General features: G+C 37.8%; 2 protein-coding genes across 10 annotated transcripts in view; one reads left to right on the forward strand and one right to left on the reverse strand.

Moving 5' to 3' along the window:
- The window catches only part of LOC146645337 (microphthalmia-associated transcription factor-like), a 29,079-nt gene extending 15,019 nt beyond the window's left edge, over window positions 1-14,060 (forward strand). For 5 of the 8 annotated variants that reach the window (XM_085392726.1, XM_085392720.1, XM_085392719.1 and 2 more), the window contains exons 3-10: window positions 6,499-6,714; window positions 6,976-7,071; window positions 7,329-7,446; window positions 7,769-7,861; window positions 7,958-8,014; window positions 8,165-8,240; window positions 9,160-9,307; window positions 9,812-14,060. In XM_085392726.1, coding sequence (XP_085248852.1) covers window positions 6,499-6,714; window positions 6,976-7,071; window positions 7,329-7,446; window positions 7,769-7,861; window positions 7,958-8,014; window positions 8,165-8,240; window positions 9,160-9,307; window positions 9,812-10,204 — 1,197 coding nt within the window. In that variant the 3' untranslated portion in view covers window positions 10,205-14,060. Of the gene's footprint in view, window positions 1-3,022; window positions 5,586-6,498; window positions 6,715-6,975; window positions 7,072-7,328; window positions 7,447-7,768; window positions 7,862-7,957; window positions 8,015-8,164; window positions 8,241-9,159; window positions 9,308-9,811 lie in introns of those variants that run through there. The other 3 variants (XM_085392723.1, XM_085392722.1, XM_085392727.1) reach the window with 2 other exon arrangements.
- Window positions 14,061-15,587: 1,527 nt separating this feature from the next.
- On the reverse strand, window positions 15,588-20,339 carry LOC146645338 (uncharacterized). Of its 2 annotated transcripts, XM_085392728.1 has the most exons (6): window positions 20,179-20,339; window positions 18,161-18,791; window positions 17,310-17,360; window positions 16,740-16,973; window positions 16,142-16,394; window positions 15,588-16,026 (listed from the first exon to the last, which is right to left on the reverse strand). In XM_085392728.1, exons 1-6 carry the CDS (start codon window positions 20,304-20,306, stop codon window positions 15,938-15,940), a joined length of 1,386 nt encoding a protein of 461 aa, XP_085248854.1. In that variant the 5' UTR covers window positions 20,307-20,339; the 3' UTR covers window positions 15,588-15,937. The 2 variants fall into 2 exon arrangements, with proteins under 2 accessions (XP_085248854.1, XP_085248855.1); XM_085392729.1 differs by lacking the exon at window positions 17,310-17,360.
- Between the last annotated feature and the right edge of the window lie 208 nt (window positions 20,340-20,547).

Below are 20,547 nucleotides of genomic sequence, written 5' to 3' on the forward strand. Positions count from 1 at the left end.
TTTTTAGCAGTTCCTGCTCATTTTAACCCAAGTTTTATACAAACAACACACGATTTTTATTCGGTGGTAATTTGGGCTTTTGCATGACAGCATTACAAAAGTACAGAGGAAAACCCATAAATTGCTGCTCACATTAGCATCACAGTTGCTGTCTGCAAATTCTGCAGAGCACATTAGCAGCTTAACTGTGAGACAAAGTGGCCTATTCTTCTAGTCTGCATAGAAAATGGGGGCAGTCTTGTTAATATATCCTGGTTGGCCCATCATGGAATGCCTGTAGCATGCAAGTCAAAAAAATACAAATCACTGTTTGTCATTCTGCACTAACCCTACGTCCTCTCTTAGTACAGCTGGATGCTTTGTGCTCATTTCTGCAGTGTTTCTGACTCTTTGGGGGTTATGTTGCTTATGCCCCTGGGCCTGTTGGTGGCTAAAAACGAGATGATAAACAACAAGCTTTTTTTGTTTTCCATGGATACAGATGCCAAGAGTTAGTAGTTGATGCCACATTTCTAAACTGTATTTTGGAAAGACTGTTAAGTGAAGTTTGAATGCTGGCTGCTGGCACTAAGATCTCTCTATAATTCATTATTCTGCGTGCTGGGCCTTTACAGAAACTGAAAACCTAATGATTAATTGTAGATGTGTGCAATAGTACGTGATGTATCTGTTCTAAATCAATCATGAACATCACCACGATAAACTTCTTGCACGTAGTTTATATGCAGCAGCAGTCCTGTAGATGTTTGTCACTCTATGTATGTTCTGTGCTTCCACAAAGTGTGCCAGCTTTGTAAGCACACCATTAAATGATCCTTTTTCCAGCTTATAAACTAATGATTTGTCACGCCTAAAATTATTTCCATGTAACAACAGGAGCCGTATGGCTTGACAAGGTCGAGATGTTCCAGGCTGGGATCTGTGAGCCTTCAGGGGCTCCATTGAATTCACCCAAAACAGTGAGATCATCTAATTATGTGGGATAATTTAGGAAATCCCTGAGGACAAAACAAGCTAGAAGAAGCCCCTGTGCTCATTTCAATGTAAAGACAGAACAAACAGATTTCAACCTGCTAAACATGTCTTTGTCACAGATTGCCTAAACCTACTAGTTACATGTACTAGAATGAGATTCATTCGAAATTATCTTATTTTTATGTTTGCATTGTTGTTTGCGTCATTCATTCATTTGCTACATTTTAGTGAAAAACGAAAGTCACCATTTTTTAAAGGGTTAAATTCCAGCTTCATATCTTAAAAAAGGCTCGTTTTTACAAGCAGTAGTCCAAATACACAAAATCTTCGGTTTACTATCACATGGATAAAGAAAAGCAGCAAGTCCTTACATTCTTAGCTCCACCGCACTTGAATCTAGAAACTACTTTCACCTTAAAATTCACTCAAATGACAAATTAAGTTATCAGAATAGGTTCGTTTATTAGTTTGTTTATTTTGTTTTTTAGCATTTTCATTGATCGGCCAATCGTTTTAGTTAACCCTAACCCTGCAGTGTGTAAATGTAGCACAAATGAATCAAGACTTTTACTCACTCAAAGCCAAGTGTTACATGTGCTGTATTAATGGGTGTATGCAGTTGTGCTTGTAGTTTTAATTAGGGCACCTTTATACTTTGTCTTGTGCACATAATGCCCTGAATGCCCTCTTTGTTTCTATATTAGAATTCTGTGTGTGTGTGTGTGTGTGTGTGTGTGTGTGTGTCTGTGGGAGAGAGAGGGGGTGGCGTAGGCTTCCTACAGTAATCCCTTATAAACTTTTTTTTTGTTTCTATCTTTAGACAGTGCCAGCTATCAGCTGTGGGTGTGTTAAAATGCATGAGACAAGGATGGAGGATTAGTTAACACGTACATGGGTGTTTTTTTTTTAAATAGTTTTAGGAAAAATCACAATCACACAATCACTGTTTTTTATAAAACAAATCTCTGTCTGCATGAAAATACAAAAACACTCTACTGCCAAGAGCTTGCCAAACTAACAGACGGTGATATAACCCTAACCCCAAAGACTTGTTGGCGAATAAGAAGCACTGACACTGTGAGTTTTCTGTCTAAACATCATCACTGACAAACAGTGTTCATAAAAAGTTTCCCATGCAAGTTTTCTAAAGGATTAGTTTTTCAACTTAAACTTAAAAGCTGTGTCTGCATGTGGACACGAGGCCGAGAAGCCTAGAAAGGCCAAAAATACCCATGTGCGTGTGATTTGTTATACACACACACAAGACTTGTGTCTTTGTGTGTATAACAAACAGTCTTTCTGTACATTTATGCTTACAGCAGTGGCTTACAAGCTGGAGGTCTGGACCTCCCCAGAGGGCCAAAAGATAAATGTGAGAGGCTAAACGCTACAGGCTGGGAAAGAAAAGCTGTGGAGGAGGAAACATGTCTCATCATTGTATCTATGCTGAAAGGACTGGGCAAGTCATCTCAAACTGTAACGGAAATATTACAAAAATGAAAAACAGGGAATGAAAAAGAGAGTTTCAAGTATTAGAAATATTACTGTATATTGTCATATTTCTGTCCAATACGGCATCATCTGCCTGAAGACACAGAGGCAGCATGTTATAGCATGTTTTTAAGAGTGGGATTTAATTCCAAATACCTTTACAAATTATCAAAAGGCATGATTTTAGCCTCAAACTAGTCACATGAATCAGAAAGAAAGCAAAACAGTTGCCATGATTTTAAAAAGTAGCGCTTTATTTTTTAAGCTGTAAATTTTACATCCAGTGACTCTGTCCAGCATTTCTGATTTCTCCTTTACTCAAAACATACAACTTTGAAAAAGAAGCAAAGACATCTCACTTTGTTCTCAGCACTTCCAAGTGTTGCAAAAAAACAACTGATAAGACTAAATAGACCATGAAGAACCTGCCTGGTTAACAAAAACGAGAAAAAAATTTAATTAAATTTAAATTTAATTTAATTTAATTGTTTTGGGAAATCTGACAAACATTAATTGTGCCACTAGGATTGTTTAAATACAAATTGATACACTAAGCAGTATACAGTGTGGAGTTTCAGTTCCATTCTTGATGTTTAGGGTTGATTATCAGCAAAATTTGCAATACTTGAGAACTGAATCTGACCTGAACTCGATTCTGAGATTAAGAAATAACTAAGATGTGAGACTTTTCAGAAAAATCACTCACTGTCTATGTAATTACTACTTGAAAGAATTCTTCATTGTGCTTAAACATGTATTAGTAGAGGCTCCATAATGTAGGGGTTAAAGCATTTGCCTACAAAGCAGAAGATCACACGTTTAGGACTAGGAGAAGACATAAATCCCTGGGAGGAAGGGCATCTGGAAGGACATCAAAATCTGTGCCAAATCAAATATGTGGATCCATCCACTGTGGCAACCCCCTGCAAATAAGTGAGCAGCTGAAAGAAGCTGAGATAAGAGTTCATATGAATAAATAAGACACTAATTAACAAACATTTGCAACGCCGCTGGTTGTGCTGTGGCATATGCTGTGGATTATACAGGTTTTCCCACATACTGATTTGTTTTTTGAAATAGAGTGTTAACAGTAGTTTTAAAGCAAAATTATTAAAAAATAAATAAATAAATACATCAAGTTGATATGTATTCAGAACACATTTCTCTTTTTCAAAACTTTACGGGGCCTTATTAAAATGTAGGACAACAAAGGTTGTTGTTTCAGCATCGAAATGAAAAATTAAGAGCCTGTTCTAAATGTGACTGACTTAAATCAGCCTGTGTCTTTGATAAATACCATAGATAACAAGAATTCACTGTTTGCTTACACATTATTTATGCGTGCATTGCAAATAATTGTGTTGCTCATTAATAGCTCTTGATTAGGTTCAGTCCATTATCAGGATCGGAGCCTCTGCAGTTTTAAAATGTAATAATTTCATCATATATATAAGTAAGTGGCATAAAATCCAATTATGGATCAAATTTTATACATTTTCTGGTGACGTCATTTGCATAACAATACACCAACGGTGAAGGCAGTGTAAAGAATAAAGAATGTTGTTAGTGACCATCACTAATGAGCCTCGTTCTTTTGCCCAGAGTGTGATGTCGTTCTTGTTAATGAGTCATTGACTGACTGTAAATGTGCCCCCCTCTGTGGTGTCAGCTTTACAACCTTGTGAGGACAATTTACGGCCCAAGGTGATCTGAGTCTTAGCTGCAGGATATACAAAGTGTGACTAGATAATGTGACTCAGCTCTTGTAAGTAAAACTAGCTATAGTGTCAATTTTTAATAGCCAGTTGTAGAGGATGTTAATGTGGCTCACATGAGTATCCCCTGAAGAACAATGGTACATGAACATGGAAAAGAGGCTCTGAAAGAGCTTCTGTTCTGGAAAGAAGAATTTGACAGTCACAGAGAGACAATAAGATTGATAACCTCACCTGACCTAATGGTTATACTCGGCTTTATTTACATACACCTGTAAAAGTGATTTAAGTCATTCAAACTAGTCTGCTTTATTTTATATTTCAGAGTTTATTGAATTAAAATGTGTAAATCTGCAAATACTGAGAGGCATTTCTGTTGATTTTCAGAACATACACAAAATATATACATCATATATGATCTCTATGACAGTGCTGGGTGAAAACCTTTATATTAGATTACAATAATCTGCATTCAGTGAGTGCATAGTTAATAAGAATACTGGTTATGCATTATAAGGCCGATCACGGGAATGTCCATAGTGTACAGAAAATACCAATGATTTTAAATAATAAAATATACATCTGGAACATTGCAAACCTGCACACATGAATGACTATCACACTTTTATTTGGAATCGGTTTCAACAGATGGGACGAAGTAATATCTATACTCTATAAGGCAGTCTCAACAACTAATTTTTATAACCTTTCGCTGTAATTGAAACTCTTGAGTGCAGTGTGCAAACTGAGGAAGTTTTCACATAGGCAGAGGAAAATGCCAGGGGTAGCTTAGAGTTCATCTACAGCCCGTGGCCTCCTCAGGTCTGTTAATAAGCATAGACATTTAAAGTTTATGCACAACAAAATGCATAATTTCTTTTGGGCTTATGATTCGCCTGTTCTTGTCAATTAAAAAGCTGAAGACAACTAAGGATGACATAGACTTTATTCTTTGTGCTGTGTTAAACAGGGAGCACACGCCAAGCATCCACATGGGTTAACAAAGTGGATAGGGCAGAGTAAGCACCCCGGGCAAGATTCAGTAAAAGAGGTGCCCTTCCAAAACAAAGGCTCTAACTGTTTGCACCACATTCTGACATCAAGTGATACACCATAAAGTAATAAATACAGATTTTACATAAAACAACACACATTTAAAAAGGCTCATTGTATTTGACAGAGATTCCCTGACATGCATAACTAATGAAGTTTCTTGCCTTTTAAAAGATGAGCTGGTGTGTCTGTCCTCCTATTAGCAGCCTTAGTCGTCTGGTGCAACCAAGAAGGAAACAGCTAGAGCACTCCTCAGTTTAGAGTTGTTGGTTTTTTTTTGTTTGTTTGTTTTAAATCGGACATCTAAAACAGGAAATGATGCTTGAGATGCTTGGATATCAACCTTGTGAGGTATGTTTAAAAATGAATATAGATTCAAAGATAATGTGAGAGGTTAAATTGAAATTTCTCGTCTTAAACTGACACAAATGTGTCTTTGCCATTTATGATACTGCATCATGTATCTAAATTGAATCATAAACTACAGCGTCCACATTTTGCAATCCTGAAACTGATTCGTAATTGCATCAAACGTAAGCGAGCACAGGACGGGAAGGTTTAAATATAAACTTGGAAAGGCGAGAGGGATTGGAGCAGCTCTGCTCAATTTAAAATGTTACAGCCAGACAGACACTGCCTCTGAAGTTTGTTTATTTGCCTGCAGGAGCTTTTCTGGATCATTAATGCTGTGTGGGGATTAATGATCTACAGAAATCAAATTTATCCTTAAGCGGCGAGTGCAGAGATAGGAGCGTGTGCAATATTTGTTCCTTAAAATATGTGGACTGTTACTGAGGAGCCGCAGAAAGTAGTGGAGTTGAAGAAAAATATGTGGAAACTGTTTACTCCTGAGACTTTGAGATAACAACTCTTGACAGCGTCTCAAAAGAAAAATGCATAATGCATCGTAGGATTTGAAGTCTCTGTCAAGTTGATTTTAATATTATATTCTGTACTGTAAAATACAAAGAACAGACAAGACTTTGAGCTATATTTAGAGTTGTTTTTAATAAAAGACAACTTTGAAACAGCACTTATAAAAAGCAGCACTCATTTTGAAATGAGCTTCCATCTTTTGGTGCTATTTCATTGCTACTGTGGCCAAGCTGCATATTTGCATAACTTCTCTTTCAGTAGTTGGAGCAGTTCTGTGGAGCCTCCTGCAACCATCAACACACCCATTAATCTTTAGATCAGATATCCTACCTCTCACATACATATTCATTTTTCTTGGCATTTTCCTCACTCATCTTTCCACTCATAGGTTCAGACTCACCTGGAGAACCCAACCAAGTACCACATCCAACGGTCCCAGCAGCAGCAGGTGAAGAGGTACCTGGGAAAGCTTGGTTCTCAGGCGTTGAGCTTGCCCTGCCCCAACCAGTCCTCTGACCACGGGGGCATGCCGCCAGGGCCGGGCAACAGTGCCCCTAACAGCCCTATGGCCTTATTGACCCTCAACTCTAACTGCGAGAAAGAGGTGAGGTCTCCATAGTTTTTTAGGCTGTTTTTTTATTTAACCCTCTCAAGGCAGGCGTTGCCGATTTGCAACAGTTAAAAACTAACAACCTGATTACCCCACATACATATTTTATGAGGTTTTTTTTACTCAGAAGTACCACTGCAGGACTTGGTTGTGCATTAGCAACAAAAAGTTTCATTTGAGCCTGAGAGGGTTAATGATGCTTGGACATTAATTGATCAGTAATGCTGGACTTATTTGTACTTTGTCTGGTTTTAGATGGACGATGTAATTGATGACATTATTAGTCTGGAGTCCAGTTACAGCGATGACATCCTCGGTCTAATGGACCCAGGACTTCAGATGGCAAACACGGTATGTATGCTCATGATTTATCCATACCAGCCAGTTTACAACATGACTGCGTTTCATTTGATGTGTCTTGGGGTAAAACAGAAGCAAATTCCATGATGTCAGATTTCAACCTTGGTGTAATACTTTGACCTTGTAATTTATCTCTTCTGTGCTGCGCTTCATATGTAACTGTCATTTTTTAACACAATAATATGCATAATATTACGTCTTTTTCTCTCTGTTTTAAATCTCAATTCTTTTAATTCTCAATTCCCCAGATCCCTGTGCCTGCTAACCTCATTGACATGTATGGCAATCAGGGTATGCCCCAGCAAGGTCTGCCCATCAGCAACTCCTGCCCTGCCAACCTGCCAAACATCAAAAGGGAATACTCTGGTAAGCATGAAAATTACTCAGAGCTATAGAAATAAAAATAAATAAAGTTCTTACAGATGTTTAACTTGTGCCATTTAACAATATCTGTTCAGCTTCTGTATCGCACAGGCAACAGTAATTCTGTAACAACATATGATAATGTAACGTTCTACTCTCCAGGCCTTTGCGCAGCTCATTATATAGCATTTTGTATCCAGTCCAGCTTTTGTAATCCTCCTCTGTGTGGCGATGTTGACTTTACATGATTATGTCTTCTATTGTCTTGTATTGCATTTCAATTCTGTACATTGTGATAATGAAAACAACATTATTACTCATGTAGTTTCACAATCCCCGGCCATCATGCATATGCTGGATAAGTCAGGATCCTGTGGCAAATTTGACACCTATCAAAGGCCTGAAGGGTTCCCTGTGGGTACGTCTGAGTATTCAGCTTTAAAATGTGGATGCTGCACATTTTGTATACGTGCTTTGTCGGGTTAGTCGATCAACCAAAATGCGTTTTGTTCAGAAGCAGAGGTAAGAGCCCTGGCAAAAGAGAGGCAGAAGAAGGACAACCACAATTTGAGTAAGTGAGAATATTTAAATGTGCTTTTGGTTGTCACAGGGTTAACTATTAAACTACATTTTTAAGTACATTAGCAAATTCTTGTTAATATCTATATATTTATACTTATATTCCTAGTTATACTTTCCCCTTTCTGTTTTTTTTCTGCAGTTGAGAGAAGGCGACGGTTTAACATCAATGATCGAATTAAGGAGTTGGGAACTTTAATTCCAAAATCAAATGACCCGTAAGTTACTTAATATATTCTTACATTAACTCTTCTAAAAATACATGTAATGGCAACCACAAACATCCAGCCAGTCTAATGCAAGATTAATAACTCAGTGTTCAAGATTAGTGGAGAGATTTGCTGCTTATGAAATAGCAAACGGAAATGATTTGTGTTTTAATTGCATTTTTCTAGCTGGTCATTCAGTTATATGCAGTTTGTAGTTATACAGATCTTTCGATTTAGGCAAATGTTGTAAATTTGTAAATGTAATATGAGGCTTATAATAATTACACTGTCAAATTCAGCTTTTAACCATATTCTTCTCTCATCGCTGTGCCCTTTGACCTCGCCTGTGGGTCTAAAAAGATCCCAGTTGCTTTTGTTATGTCTGTTCAGCCCTGGTTGTTTTGATTAAGTCCAGCTGGTTCCTCCACCCACATGCACAAATTCAAGATTCTCACCAGCAGACCTGGTTTAAATGAGTACACATTTATGAAAAAGCAGGCACACATTTTCTTTCTAGCATTGCCAATTTTTATTAGTTGCCTGTAAGGTGTAAGTACCACTTCCAAATTGACCTAACTTAACCTTAACTGTACAAATGAAATCCTCAGGAGGGATGTTTTCCCATAAAGTTGACTAAAGATCATTTTTTATTCCTGCAAAACATCTGCTGCAACATTCATGTTTTTTTCAGGGAGCTCAGGGTCATCCTTATGACTGCTTGTGACTCAGGCTACCTATTGTGCATAAACGTCTTGTGTAGTAACAATTTCTGCAAAGAACTTTATGACCTCTGCAAAAGTTCTGCTCATTTTTCCTCAATCTTATTCTCTCCTCTTTCTTAATTGTTAACTGCAGAGGCGTACATTAGACTATCTACTGACATTTAAACGTTTGGATGTAAAAATAATGGTTCCTTTTTAAATATCAGAGATATGCGCTGGAACAAAGGCACTATCCTGAAGGCATCCGTGGACTACATCAGGAAGCTGCAGCGGGAACAGCAGAGGGCCAAGGAGCTGGAGAATCGTCAGAAGAAGCTTGAGCATGCCAACCGGCATCTGATGTTGAGAATACAGGTAAAAGCTTTGATGAAGATGAGAAAATTCAAAAATGTGTCACGTGTAGGGATTTCAAAGGGGAGGAGAAAAACGTTTATACTAATGTTGGAAGAAATGAATACACTTTTATGAGATAGCTTAAGGGAAAACGAGGAAAGGCAGATTCATACTGCAAAGTTGTTAATATCGTCATCTTGTAACAAATTGATCATAAGATGAGAGGAGCCTGAATCTGTGATCAACACTGAGCTCTTTGTAGTTAATTAGAGTTGCACATCGGTGTATTAGAGGAGGAAAAAGAAAACCTTCTGCAAGTTTTAAATGTTAAATGACTCTGTTACAGTCAGTTGGATATTTAAAAACCTTCACTTGGCAGCTTTGCTAACTATCTCCCACTCTGCTTTTCAGCAAAGAAAAGGCAATACTTTAACATTCATCCTCAAACCTCAAACTAGAAGATTAGGAGTGCTCACTAACCTAATGCCTAACCTGCACGTGTTTGTGTCGCTCTCTGGCTTACAGGAATTAGAGATGCAGGCGCGGGCTCACGGTCTGGCCATTGCATCTTCAGCGCTCTGCTCTGCTGAAATTGGGGTACGGACCATCAAGCAAGAACCTGCTCTGGAGGACTGTCACCAGGACCTGTACACACTCCATCCCCATCACCAACAACACCCCGCCTGCACTCCTGAAACACCCAGCAACCTCGAGCTAAACGAAGGCCACTCCAACTTCTCCGAGGGCCACTACGGCGTTCACAGTAAGTCGGGCTCCAAACTCAGCGACATCCTCATGGAAGACACCTTATCACCGGTGAGGGGGGGCGACCCTCTGCTCTCATCCGTCTCCCCAGACACCTCAAAGGACAGCAGTCGCAAGAGCAGTGTAAGCATGGATGAGAATGAGGGTTGTTAGCACCCCCTACTGGAACACTCCTCACCTGCATTTTCAGCCCCTCCACCTACTGCTACAAGTCAGTGGCAAACACACTTTGAGCTGCTGGAAAGGCTTTCTTCTGTTTGTTGTCCTTTCTCTGTTTGTTTTACTCCTCCTCTATCCCACCTGTGTTTACATGTATTGAATCTTTTTCCAAATTGTTTGTTTGTTTTCTCGTGTTATGTCTTTTCAAGCCCTTGACCCTGATTTCAAGGACTGATTTTTTTTAAGTGTTTGCTTTAATCAATACTTTGATGACAATGAGTTACAAAAATAGAAGTTTTTATATTTAAAAAAAAATATGCATTTATCTTTGGATAGAGGCTAGATTATCCTTTTTTTCTATTGATTCCAAAGAATCTAGGGAAATTATAAATCATGGTCAGAAATGTAGATATTTTGTGGTGAGATAAGCACTGCTTTTTAAATCAATAGCAATAATAGAAGGAAAAAGATCTATTTATTACTATAGTGCTTTACACTCTGTGTGTCTTAGATTGAACTTGAATGTGCCAATGCCTTATTAAGATGTGTATACATCGTTGTCGTATTGCTATGCACGTGTTGGCTGTTAGAGTCTTTGTCAGTCTTCCAGTTGAAATTTCTTGCTTGACAAATATGAAATCATCTGTAGATTATATAAATACACACGCGTGTGTAAACAAGATGTTATGAATACATTCCCCTTAAAGCTAATTTATTACATGGAGCCATTATTAATAAATGAAAGCACATTTAAGAAATGAATAAATAAAAGCTAGAATCTCTCTTTTAAGATAATTACAATGAACTCATTACACGAGAATAATTTTAGTCTTTTATTCAGTGTTATACATTCACCACACACTCTTTAACTAGCCAGTGCCAATTACAGACCCAGTATGTTACCAGTACATTCCTCATTGCCAAAACTGCCAAAATACCCCCAAATTTGTCTCAAAACTAGTAGAATAAAAATAGGCTATAAATGGTCTGACAAGAAGCTGTTGTCTCTTGATAGCTCTAGATTTCTTAATTATAGAAATCTTTTTTTTTTTAATCTAATAGATGTTAGTCAATTATTGTAATGTTTTTTTATCTTTAGTGATCAGACAGACATAACTGGTTAAACTTAGAGTATCCCAGCACAGACTCCATACTGTAATACTGCAGACCTGTTAATCTCAGATTTTACAAATTTCCATTGATTTCCTAAATTATTCTTGTTGGGGTTTTGTTTTTTTTGATATACCACATCAGTGACATTTCACATTCAGGACTTTTTTTTTCATGATGTGAACATTTATATTGCCAAGGAGTATAAGGAGACTGCTTTGGGATTTTGTATGAAATGCGTGACATTGTCAAAACACTGGAATGACTTCTGATAATTGAAACCTGGTTTGTTTGCCTGTCTTTCTTTTAAATCTGAGCACAAACTAACTATTTCAAATGCATACAGAATCTTGTGAAAAGCTGTGGATTCTTGGATGGTTGTTGTATATTTCCACAGTTTGTTTTGAACAGTTCTAGCATGTTCCATAGGTATGCCTTTTTAATAACCACCTGCCATATACTACGAGCCCTGTTGCAGCACAGCCTCCATTTTGTCAAACTATGCAATGGTTAAAGTTGTGCCTGTAAAGCAGCATCATGTCTTCAAAGGGGTTTCTCTTTATGAATGAGTCTGAAATGGTGTCGAGGCAATTATCTTTTCATTTAAGTGCCTTAAACTTGTTTTGTTTTGTTTTTTACCCTGAAGATGGAAGAGAAGGAAAAAAAATGTTTTGTTGATGTTTATATTGGTGTGTTGAGCTTCGTAGAGCTACACTACAAGTCCCTCAAACAAAAGAACCACGAGTATTGTTATTATGGAACGCCAAAGTGTTCAACATTAAATAAGGAAGTAAATTAGGAAATAAGTCATTATAAATGCAGAGTAAAATATATAAGTAATTAATAATTATACCCTGACATAATATTTGAAATAGTGTTCTGTATTATTATCATTAATTACTTAGTATGTTGATTGACTTAGAAATCTACTGACTTCTTCAACCGTTGACTCCACTCCACTGAAGTTGGGTCATGGTAGCAGCAGTCTGAGCAGGCGATACCTGATATCCTTTCCCCAGCAGAGCTTACCAATTTCTGCTTGGTATCACCAAGGTGTTTCAAGGCTTAATAAGATAAATAATCCCTGGTCTGCCCAAGGGTCTTCTCTCAAATGGGTGTACACAGAAAACCTCCAAAGTGAAGCTCCCAGTAGATGTCCAATCCACCCCAACTGCTTCATCTCAACATCTCTGAGTTCCTTCCAGATATCCATACTCATCATCCTGTCTCTAAGGCTGAGCTCAGCCAACCATACTTTGCTTGCAAATACAGATCTAATACAGATCTGGTTGTTAACTACCAAAGTAACCTCTATAAGTGCAATTGGCGAGCCTTTCTTCAAGAGTGCCACCAGGTCCTTAGGTTGCTACTGCAACAGGCACCAATGACCTTTTGAGCAGAGCTAATGCCAGCCACCTTTGCAGTAGAGGCTTTGAATATGAACAAGAATGAGCTGCTGAGCCACTGATTCTTATAGTGGGGAACCTGGATGATCAGGGTAATATATACAGTGAATATATTCACACGATTTCTGTTAGGAAAATAATCAAAGATGGCTGTCATGCTAACCTTCTAGAGTGGTTTGTTTTTTTTCGCTACCAAAAAAACATGGCCACTAATCCCAGTCCTGCATTTACCTGAAAGTGTCGTTGTGCAGTGCTACAGGTTCACAAAGCCAGTAATGATGCTGTAGACTAATAGTGTTATTATATTTGACTTATTTATATACCTATGATTAATATTCAAATACTATATATATTTATGTAGTACCAAACACTTTGGAACTCCATATTTTTAGCTCTTCATTTTAGTTTTTTCAAATGACATTTTACACTGAAGGCAGTGTTTCTTAGGTTTCTAGGTGACAACTTTGAATGTAGGTCTCAGTAATAACTGCCAAATTGTGTGCCACATGAAGGCAATACATTTCTACAAAGACACAACCTGCAAAACAAAGCCACCTTTCTTAGTGGTGTTTAACCTCTTTTGTTTTAAGCAATATATGGATCGTTACCCAAAGGTTATATGTAAAATGCAAATAAGTACACGGTTAGAGTTCAGTCTTGTATGTGGAAAGAACATTGTAGAGAATATGACTCAAGATTTACTCAACAGCAGCTCAGCTATCTTACAGTGTTGCCATCCAATGAGGATGCTAACTATGAAATCCAAGTTCTTGAACAAGCTGAGAAGTGAACCTTGAGTTAATGTGTTGGTTTGTTTGGTTTTTTTGTCATTGATGAAGCTTCAGTGGACTGTAGATTGTTTCTTATGGTGACACAGGTCCAGGGACTGATTCGAAACAGTACAACACCCACATACCTGTAACATGGATCTGTGGCTAAACGTAGAACAGATAAATTAAATAACCCTAAAATGTGACTGTAAGAAAATATATAAACATTACACTATGTGGTGGCAGTTACTTAAAGCTGTCACTTAACTCGTTTCTCATAATGACTCTCTGAGCTGTAAATTGTTATGGCATGTTATGGATAAACCACTAATGAAAAACTATGGTATGTTAGCTCAATTTAGGCCTTGTCTTCTAATTGTCATTCCTGTGGTTCATACAAACAATGTTCTCTGCTGATGTTGCTACTGTTCTTATTGTTACAGTTTATAAGAGATGAATGTAGCAGTAGTTACTGTACCCACTGGTTTCAGATTAGTGAGCTCAAACTCGATGGTACTCAATGTGGAAACTATCTTGTGAGAAATATTAAAAGTTTTATTTGAATGTTGGTGGAGTTTGCCTTTATTTCGCTCTCGATACTAATTATACTTATTATAATTTATTATAATATAATAAACTCACATAAACAAACATCTTTGGTTTGTGTTCAGTTTTACTCGTTTACTTAATTTACAAAGATTCAGTCATTTAGAATGCTACACTTTCAATTAAAAGGGATAATGCAACACAGTAAGTTTAGTTAAACACATGTATATTTTTTATAAGATAAAGTCCTCTTCTGTATATACAAAAATTATTGCATTGCTTTTGATATTTTCTTTTTTTTTTTATTCTGCCAACTGCTTTTTGAAGCTTTTGCATTATATTATGGTGTGTTGTAAACCATTAACTAAAGTTGAGTTGAATGACCAGACGACCTGCTGAGTTCAAAATGAGCATCAGAATGGGGAAGAGAGGCAATTTAAGTGATTTTGAACATGGCATGGTTGTTGGTGCTAGAAGACCTGGTCTGAGTATTTTAGAAAGTGATAATCTGCTGGAATTTTCCCACACAACCATGTCTGGGGTTTACAGAAAATGGTCTGAAAAAGAGAAAATGACCAGTGAAAAGCAGTAAAATTGCCTTTTTGATGCCAGAGGTCAGAGGAGAATAGCCAGACTGCTCTGAGCTGATAGGAAGGCAAAAGTAACCCAAATATAGCTTGTTACACCAGGTGCCACTGTTGTCAGCTAAAAACGGGAAGCTGCAGCTACAATGCAGACAGACTTACCAAAGTTACATAATAGAAAAATAGAAAAACATTCCCTGATCTAATCTTGTGTTTAGCCGTGACACTCGGGTGGTAGGGTCACAATTTGGTGTACAAAACATAAAAGCATGGATCCACCCTTCCTTGTATCAACAGTTCAGGCTGGTGTAATGATGTGGGGGATATTTTCTTGGCACACGTTGGGTCTCTTAGTACCAACTGAGCATTGTTTAAATACTACAGTCTACCTAAGTATTGTTTCTGACCATGTCCATCCCTTTAGGATCTTTTGATGTCTGCCTCAAGTAAGATAACGCACCATGTGACCAAGCTTAAATCAGCTCAAACTGGTTTCTTGAACATGGCAATGAGTTCACTGTACTCAGTGGCCTCCACAGTCACAAAGAGGGACTCATCCAGGCTGGAGAAACTGATCAGGAGGGCTAGCTCTGTGGTCGGCATGAAGCTGGACACTCTGGTGACAGTGGCAGAGAAAAGGACATTAAAGAAACTGCTGGACATTATGAACAATGCTGGGCATCCTCTGCACACGGCCATAAACAATCAGAAGAGTCTGTTCAGTGACAGGTTGCTTCTCCCCAAGACAAGAACTAACAGACTTAAAAACTCCTTTGTCCCACACGCCATCAGACTGTTTAACTCCTCTCTGGAGGGGAGAGGGAGGGGAAACAGGAGGACAAAGGAGGGGGGAACAACTAAGCTGTAGTGCCTCTTCACCTCACTGTACAATACCTTGTGCAATACTTTTTGTAAATAGTCAACAGTGCAATAGACTCAATACTTGAAATGTGCAATTCACTTGTATTTTTATTTTTTATTCCTATTTATTCTATTTATCCCCTTTGTATATTTTATTTATATTTGTCTCTGTATTTATATATGTGTGTGTGTGTGTGTATATATATATATATATATAACAGTTCTGTAACTAACTTCGGTCGTTGCTGTGCTTTTTTTGGAAGTCGAATTTCCCAGAGGAACCCACCCGAGGGATTAATAAAGTTCTATCTTATCTTATCTTATCTTATCTTATCTTAAGATCTCAGTCCTGTAGCCCTCCTTTGGGGATGTGGTGGACATGCAATTGAGAAATCAGCAGCAGTTGTGTATCTATATCATGTCTATACTGTCCATATTGTCATGTAAAATTCATTTGTCTCCTGATGAAGAAAGCTCATCAGTCCATTTCTTGTGGGCTTGGCAAAGAATTCCATCACCAATCATACCATGAAAGATTTCTACAAAATAAGAAAAAAAAGACATGCTAATGAGCATCCTTTATGTAACAGAGAGAGTGTAACTTGTAATGTCAATTGATTATTGAAAGAAAAGTTTTACTATATATTATTTTACCTGCAGTTCCCAATCCTGTGGGAAGAGGCATCCTCAGAGAGCCAGCAGAGTGCTTCAGACGCTCCTTAAGGGATTTCTGCACCAGCTCCAGAGTGCAGTCCTGGTGCCACACAGGAAGCTCCAGACTCAGCATGCATTGGATAATACGATTCTTCTCATCTACTGTGAGAAGTCCCTTTTGGACGGCCACATATACCATGAAGGACATATCGATGTTGACTGCCTCTCCGTGAAGCAGTGCTGGCAATATTCTCTGTGCAAAACATGGAGGTTACACTTAATTGTGTGCAGATAATCTCCAAAAAGTAACTGCTAATAAAATAATATCTAAATACGTTTACTCTGTAACAGTAATTCACATTTAAAGTGAACCTATTATGCTTTTCTTTTTCATCACTTGGGTTGCTATATGCAAACCCTTAAATAAGGATTATTTTGAGCTGTGAGTTTTACAAAGATACTATAAAAGACTCCAAGAATAGAAGATATTGAGCTGGAAATTAACATAGTAGGTCCCCTTTAATGAGTGAATTCATACTCTCAAATATTGCTACAATATTGTTATAGAATATTGTTACAATAGAAAATACTACTTGACCATTTCTAACTCTGGGCTGATGAGGTGACCAAAATCCACCAGCCTGTCCAGATCATCCTCCCACAAGTTAGGAGCCAGTTCCTCAAGCATTGTTTCTATAGCGATGCGGATGATGGCTGTGGCGCTGTCTTCCTGTTCAGGCCTGGTCTTGCAAACCTGCAGCTTGGTATGCAGCAGTTTCCTGCCCTCAGTCTCCATCAACTCAAACAGGCCCCGGTGCTTCATCAGAGCCATCTAAAGTGTATCAGTAGAATAACACTTAATAGCTGGCAATAAGTGAAAGAGAAGACACACACTCTATTCTAAACTGGAATATCTAATAATAAACAATCACATGCATTGCATTGTTGTACTGTGGGAAAATGAATTTCAAAGATTCCCTCCAGACATGTTTAATAGATATAAAAGTATTTAATAGAAATACCAGATAAAACTTTCTTAAACAGTAAGCTGAAATCTTCTACATCACTGAAAGTATCAGAATGTGTGAACCTGTTCACATAATTTTCTTTCTTTCTTTTTTTTTAAATCCTTTAACTCAGTTTTAAAATAAGCATGAAGAAATCTTACCCCTGCGGAGCTGCACATACCATATCTGTCTGCACAGCATTGTGTGAGCTCCTTTGAGTGAAGGAACAACAAACAAAGCACATTTTTTGTGGGTGGGGGTGTCTTTAGTTTTTTCTTTTGCATGCTTCACAGCACATGGTGATAGACAGACACTAGAAACTATGAGGACTTTCAGGTTTAAAAGGAGCTGGCTTTCAGTAGCATGGGCACTTAAAGTTGTATATCTTATTAGGGATATTTTAAAATGTAGCAGCTTAAATCTAGGTTTTTGTGAGTAAGTAAATGCAGTAAACACTTCTGTGGTTAAATTGTGGTTACAAGAGGGTTAGTTGCAATGAGCCAAATGTCAAAACATCCAACTATGACACTTGAATCAGCTTTGTGTATTCTGTGTCCAGATGAGAAAATGGTAGTATGCATTATTGATGAGCAAAAAAAAAAAATTCTGAATAATATCAAAACACAAAATCAGTGGGAAAAATGAATTTAGCATTATCTCTTAAGAACAAGCACCATTTTCATTTCCAATATTGACAACAAACTTGCAGCAAGGGAAGTATCAGCTGTCTTATTGATACATTTCAGTGCTTTTTGGAATACTGTAGAAGTTGTACACAACTATTATCTTGTTTGCAAATAGTATGGATCTTGTTCTCGCCAGTTATTACTTCCTGCCCACAAAATATTAAAAGTCTGACACCAAAGAAGATCAACAACAATGGCTTGAACAATAAGATCATTCTACTGTGAGCTGCAAGCAAATTACATACATTTAGGAGTTAATGGGCTGATACATGCAAGACCATCAGGAAACTCATTCTCTTGATCAGCCATCATGCAGCGACGAGCACCTTTAACATCTCTGCCATCCCATTAGAGATCTGACGTGGTGGGAGAGTTTGGAAGAATGAGCAGTCTAAGAAGGCTGCCACTGGTGGGACATAACTTCCCAGCTTGTTTTTCCCGCCAGCAAAGTTGACTCCTGTTTTTGCCCCTACACTTGCGTCGATATAAGAAAGTAGAGTGGTCGGCACTCGAATATACGGGGTCCTTCGGCGATAGAGAGATGCCGCCAAGCCCACCACATCCAGACAAACTCCACCGCCGATGGCTACGATTGGCTCGGAGCGTCTGTCGATACCAAACTCATGAACTTCCTCCAGGATCTTGGTCACTAACTCCATACACTTGTTCTCTTCAGTGGTGGGCAGAGGGAGAATCTTGTAAACGACCCCTCTGGCTTTAAAGTACTGAGAAACCTGGGAGCCATACAGCTTATTGACATTTTCATCAATGACAACAAATCGCTTCGGTGGTTTGCAGTTACTTAAGGTGTGTTTAAGTTCTTCTTCTCCTAAGTGACCCCAGAGCAGTGTGTCATTCGTGGGATCCAGTATGTTTTTGCACTGAATAACTCTGTAGGTGAACACAACAGGGCTGACCACTGTCCAGGAAACCCCATGTTCTGACTTGTTCTCATAGCTAGAGATAATTTCACAATAAAGTTAAAAAGAAAAAAGAAAAAGAAGGGAAAAACATTTAATTGCCTCCATTCAAAACACCTGCTAGAATACTAACCTATACCTTCCATTCAATACAAATTTACACTTCTACCTCACTTTATGTGGGTAAATACTGTTATTTACTTGACTTATTTTGTTTGAAAGCTGAAGTTACATTTTGTATAAAAGCAAATGTGTAACATTACATATTAACACAATAATAACCACCATTCTGCAAATGAATGCATTTATTTTTAAATCATTTAAAAGTCAGAGGTTTTGACTTCTAGTTGCCCTACGAAGCAGTATATTACTTGAAGTACTATCCCAGTGACATGTGGGAATAATGCACAAAGAAGTATTTCAATGTGCAACTACAACTGCAAAATATTTACATTTTACAAAGTGCCCCAACTCCTTTAGAATTGAAATTGTGCCACAAAAACCAGTGGATTTAGATAATGCAGGACTAAAAAGTCTTTGGAAAATAGCTTTGTAAATGTTTTATGATGAAGGAAATGCATGCAAGACCTAAATAGATTAGACCTCAAACATACATCCACTGATGAGTAAGACCCAATGTAAATGTGGCTTTTTTTTCTGAAAAAACTCCAAGTACATTTTGTTTTGCAAATGTTTTTGTCTGTGTTAACAAGAACTTTCAATGCAGCACTTTGACAAGTCAGTATTGTTACATTTACTCTTAAAAACTAACTCAATAAACAACTATCAAAGCTGCTTTTTCTAGAGCTGCTTTTGTTATTGCCTATAATAATTACTCTTTAACCTACGTCATTAGCGCTAAAATCTGGTTTGACCAGCTTTAACTCTAAGTGATAACACAATCCAGCTACTCTTTCATTCTGACTAATAAGGTGCTGCATTCTGGTTGGTGTAATGAGGTGTTATAACATTGTTATAAATGAGACTCATCTACTTCAGTGTAGTCTGAACGGCAAAAGAAAAACAAAGAACTATTGCATGTGAAAACAGAAAAACCTCTTTAAAATTTTGAGCTTGTAGTGTTGAGAAAATATCATTTCAGGGCCTTAAAAGGTCTTCTTCCACCACTGCTGTACATATTTTGCATGGGTGACTGTAGCTTAAAATAGAAAGGCATTTCACTGCTCCATGGAGAATGCTAATCAGCATATAGTCAAAGAGTATAAATAGTGAACATACAGCATGACCGATGAGCACGAATATCTTTTAAATCATTATTTGTTTTTAAAGATCTGAGATTTTTCAGCAAAGTTTTTTAGTTTGTAAAACAACCTGATTAAATGTATTTGCCGATTACGGTTGGCAACTTGCCTGCTCCTATTGCACGTCACTGAGATATCAATAATTTTCCATTCTATACTTACATTTTAGCATCTGATAACTTTCCCTCTGCCAGCTGGAACTGGTCACTTTGTCGAATCCATGTTCCCTTCACTTGAACAAGATTAAACTTAGTTTGTTGTGAACAACTGGAGTTGTTATTTGAAATCATGTTCCCAGAGTCCCAGGCTGCCAAGTGTCTTCAGCCTACTATGTCTTTATTCATGCTAATGGCATACAGGGCGTCAGTGTGGAGGACATTACTCAACATAGCGTAAACCCCCACCCTACACTCCTGCATGCTGGACTGAGTCTCATGTTGGCATTTGGTTACTCGACTGCGTGGGGTGAGCATGGGATCAACTGAGGGCTATTTTCTTATTTTATTAATCTAACCAACTCTATTTTGGGGT

The sequence above is a fragment of the Rhamphochromis longiceps genome, linkage group LG20 (assembly GCF_057381845.1).
Source record: "Rhamphochromis longiceps isolate RC_006_pf linkage group LG20, R_longiceps_female_GT1.1, whole genome shotgun sequence".
NCBI classification, from domain to species: Eukaryota; Metazoa; Chordata; class Actinopteri; order Cichliformes; family Cichlidae; genus Rhamphochromis; species Rhamphochromis longiceps.

Bases quoted from the DNA above. Each gene is read 5' to 3' on its own strand.
- LOC146645338 (XM_085392728.1), bottom strand. From the start codon at position 20,306: ATGATTTCAAATAACAACTCCAGTTGTTCACAACAAACTAAGTTTAAT. The intron at 18,792-20,178 runs GTAAGTATAGAA...AATTATCTCTAG, and splicing joins AAGTTATCAGATGCTAAAAT to CTATGAGAACAAGTCAGAAC. The intron at 16,974-17,309 runs GTAAGATTTCTT...GATACACTTTAG, and splicing joins GTATGTGCAGCTCCGCAGGG to ATGGCTCTGATGAAGCACCG.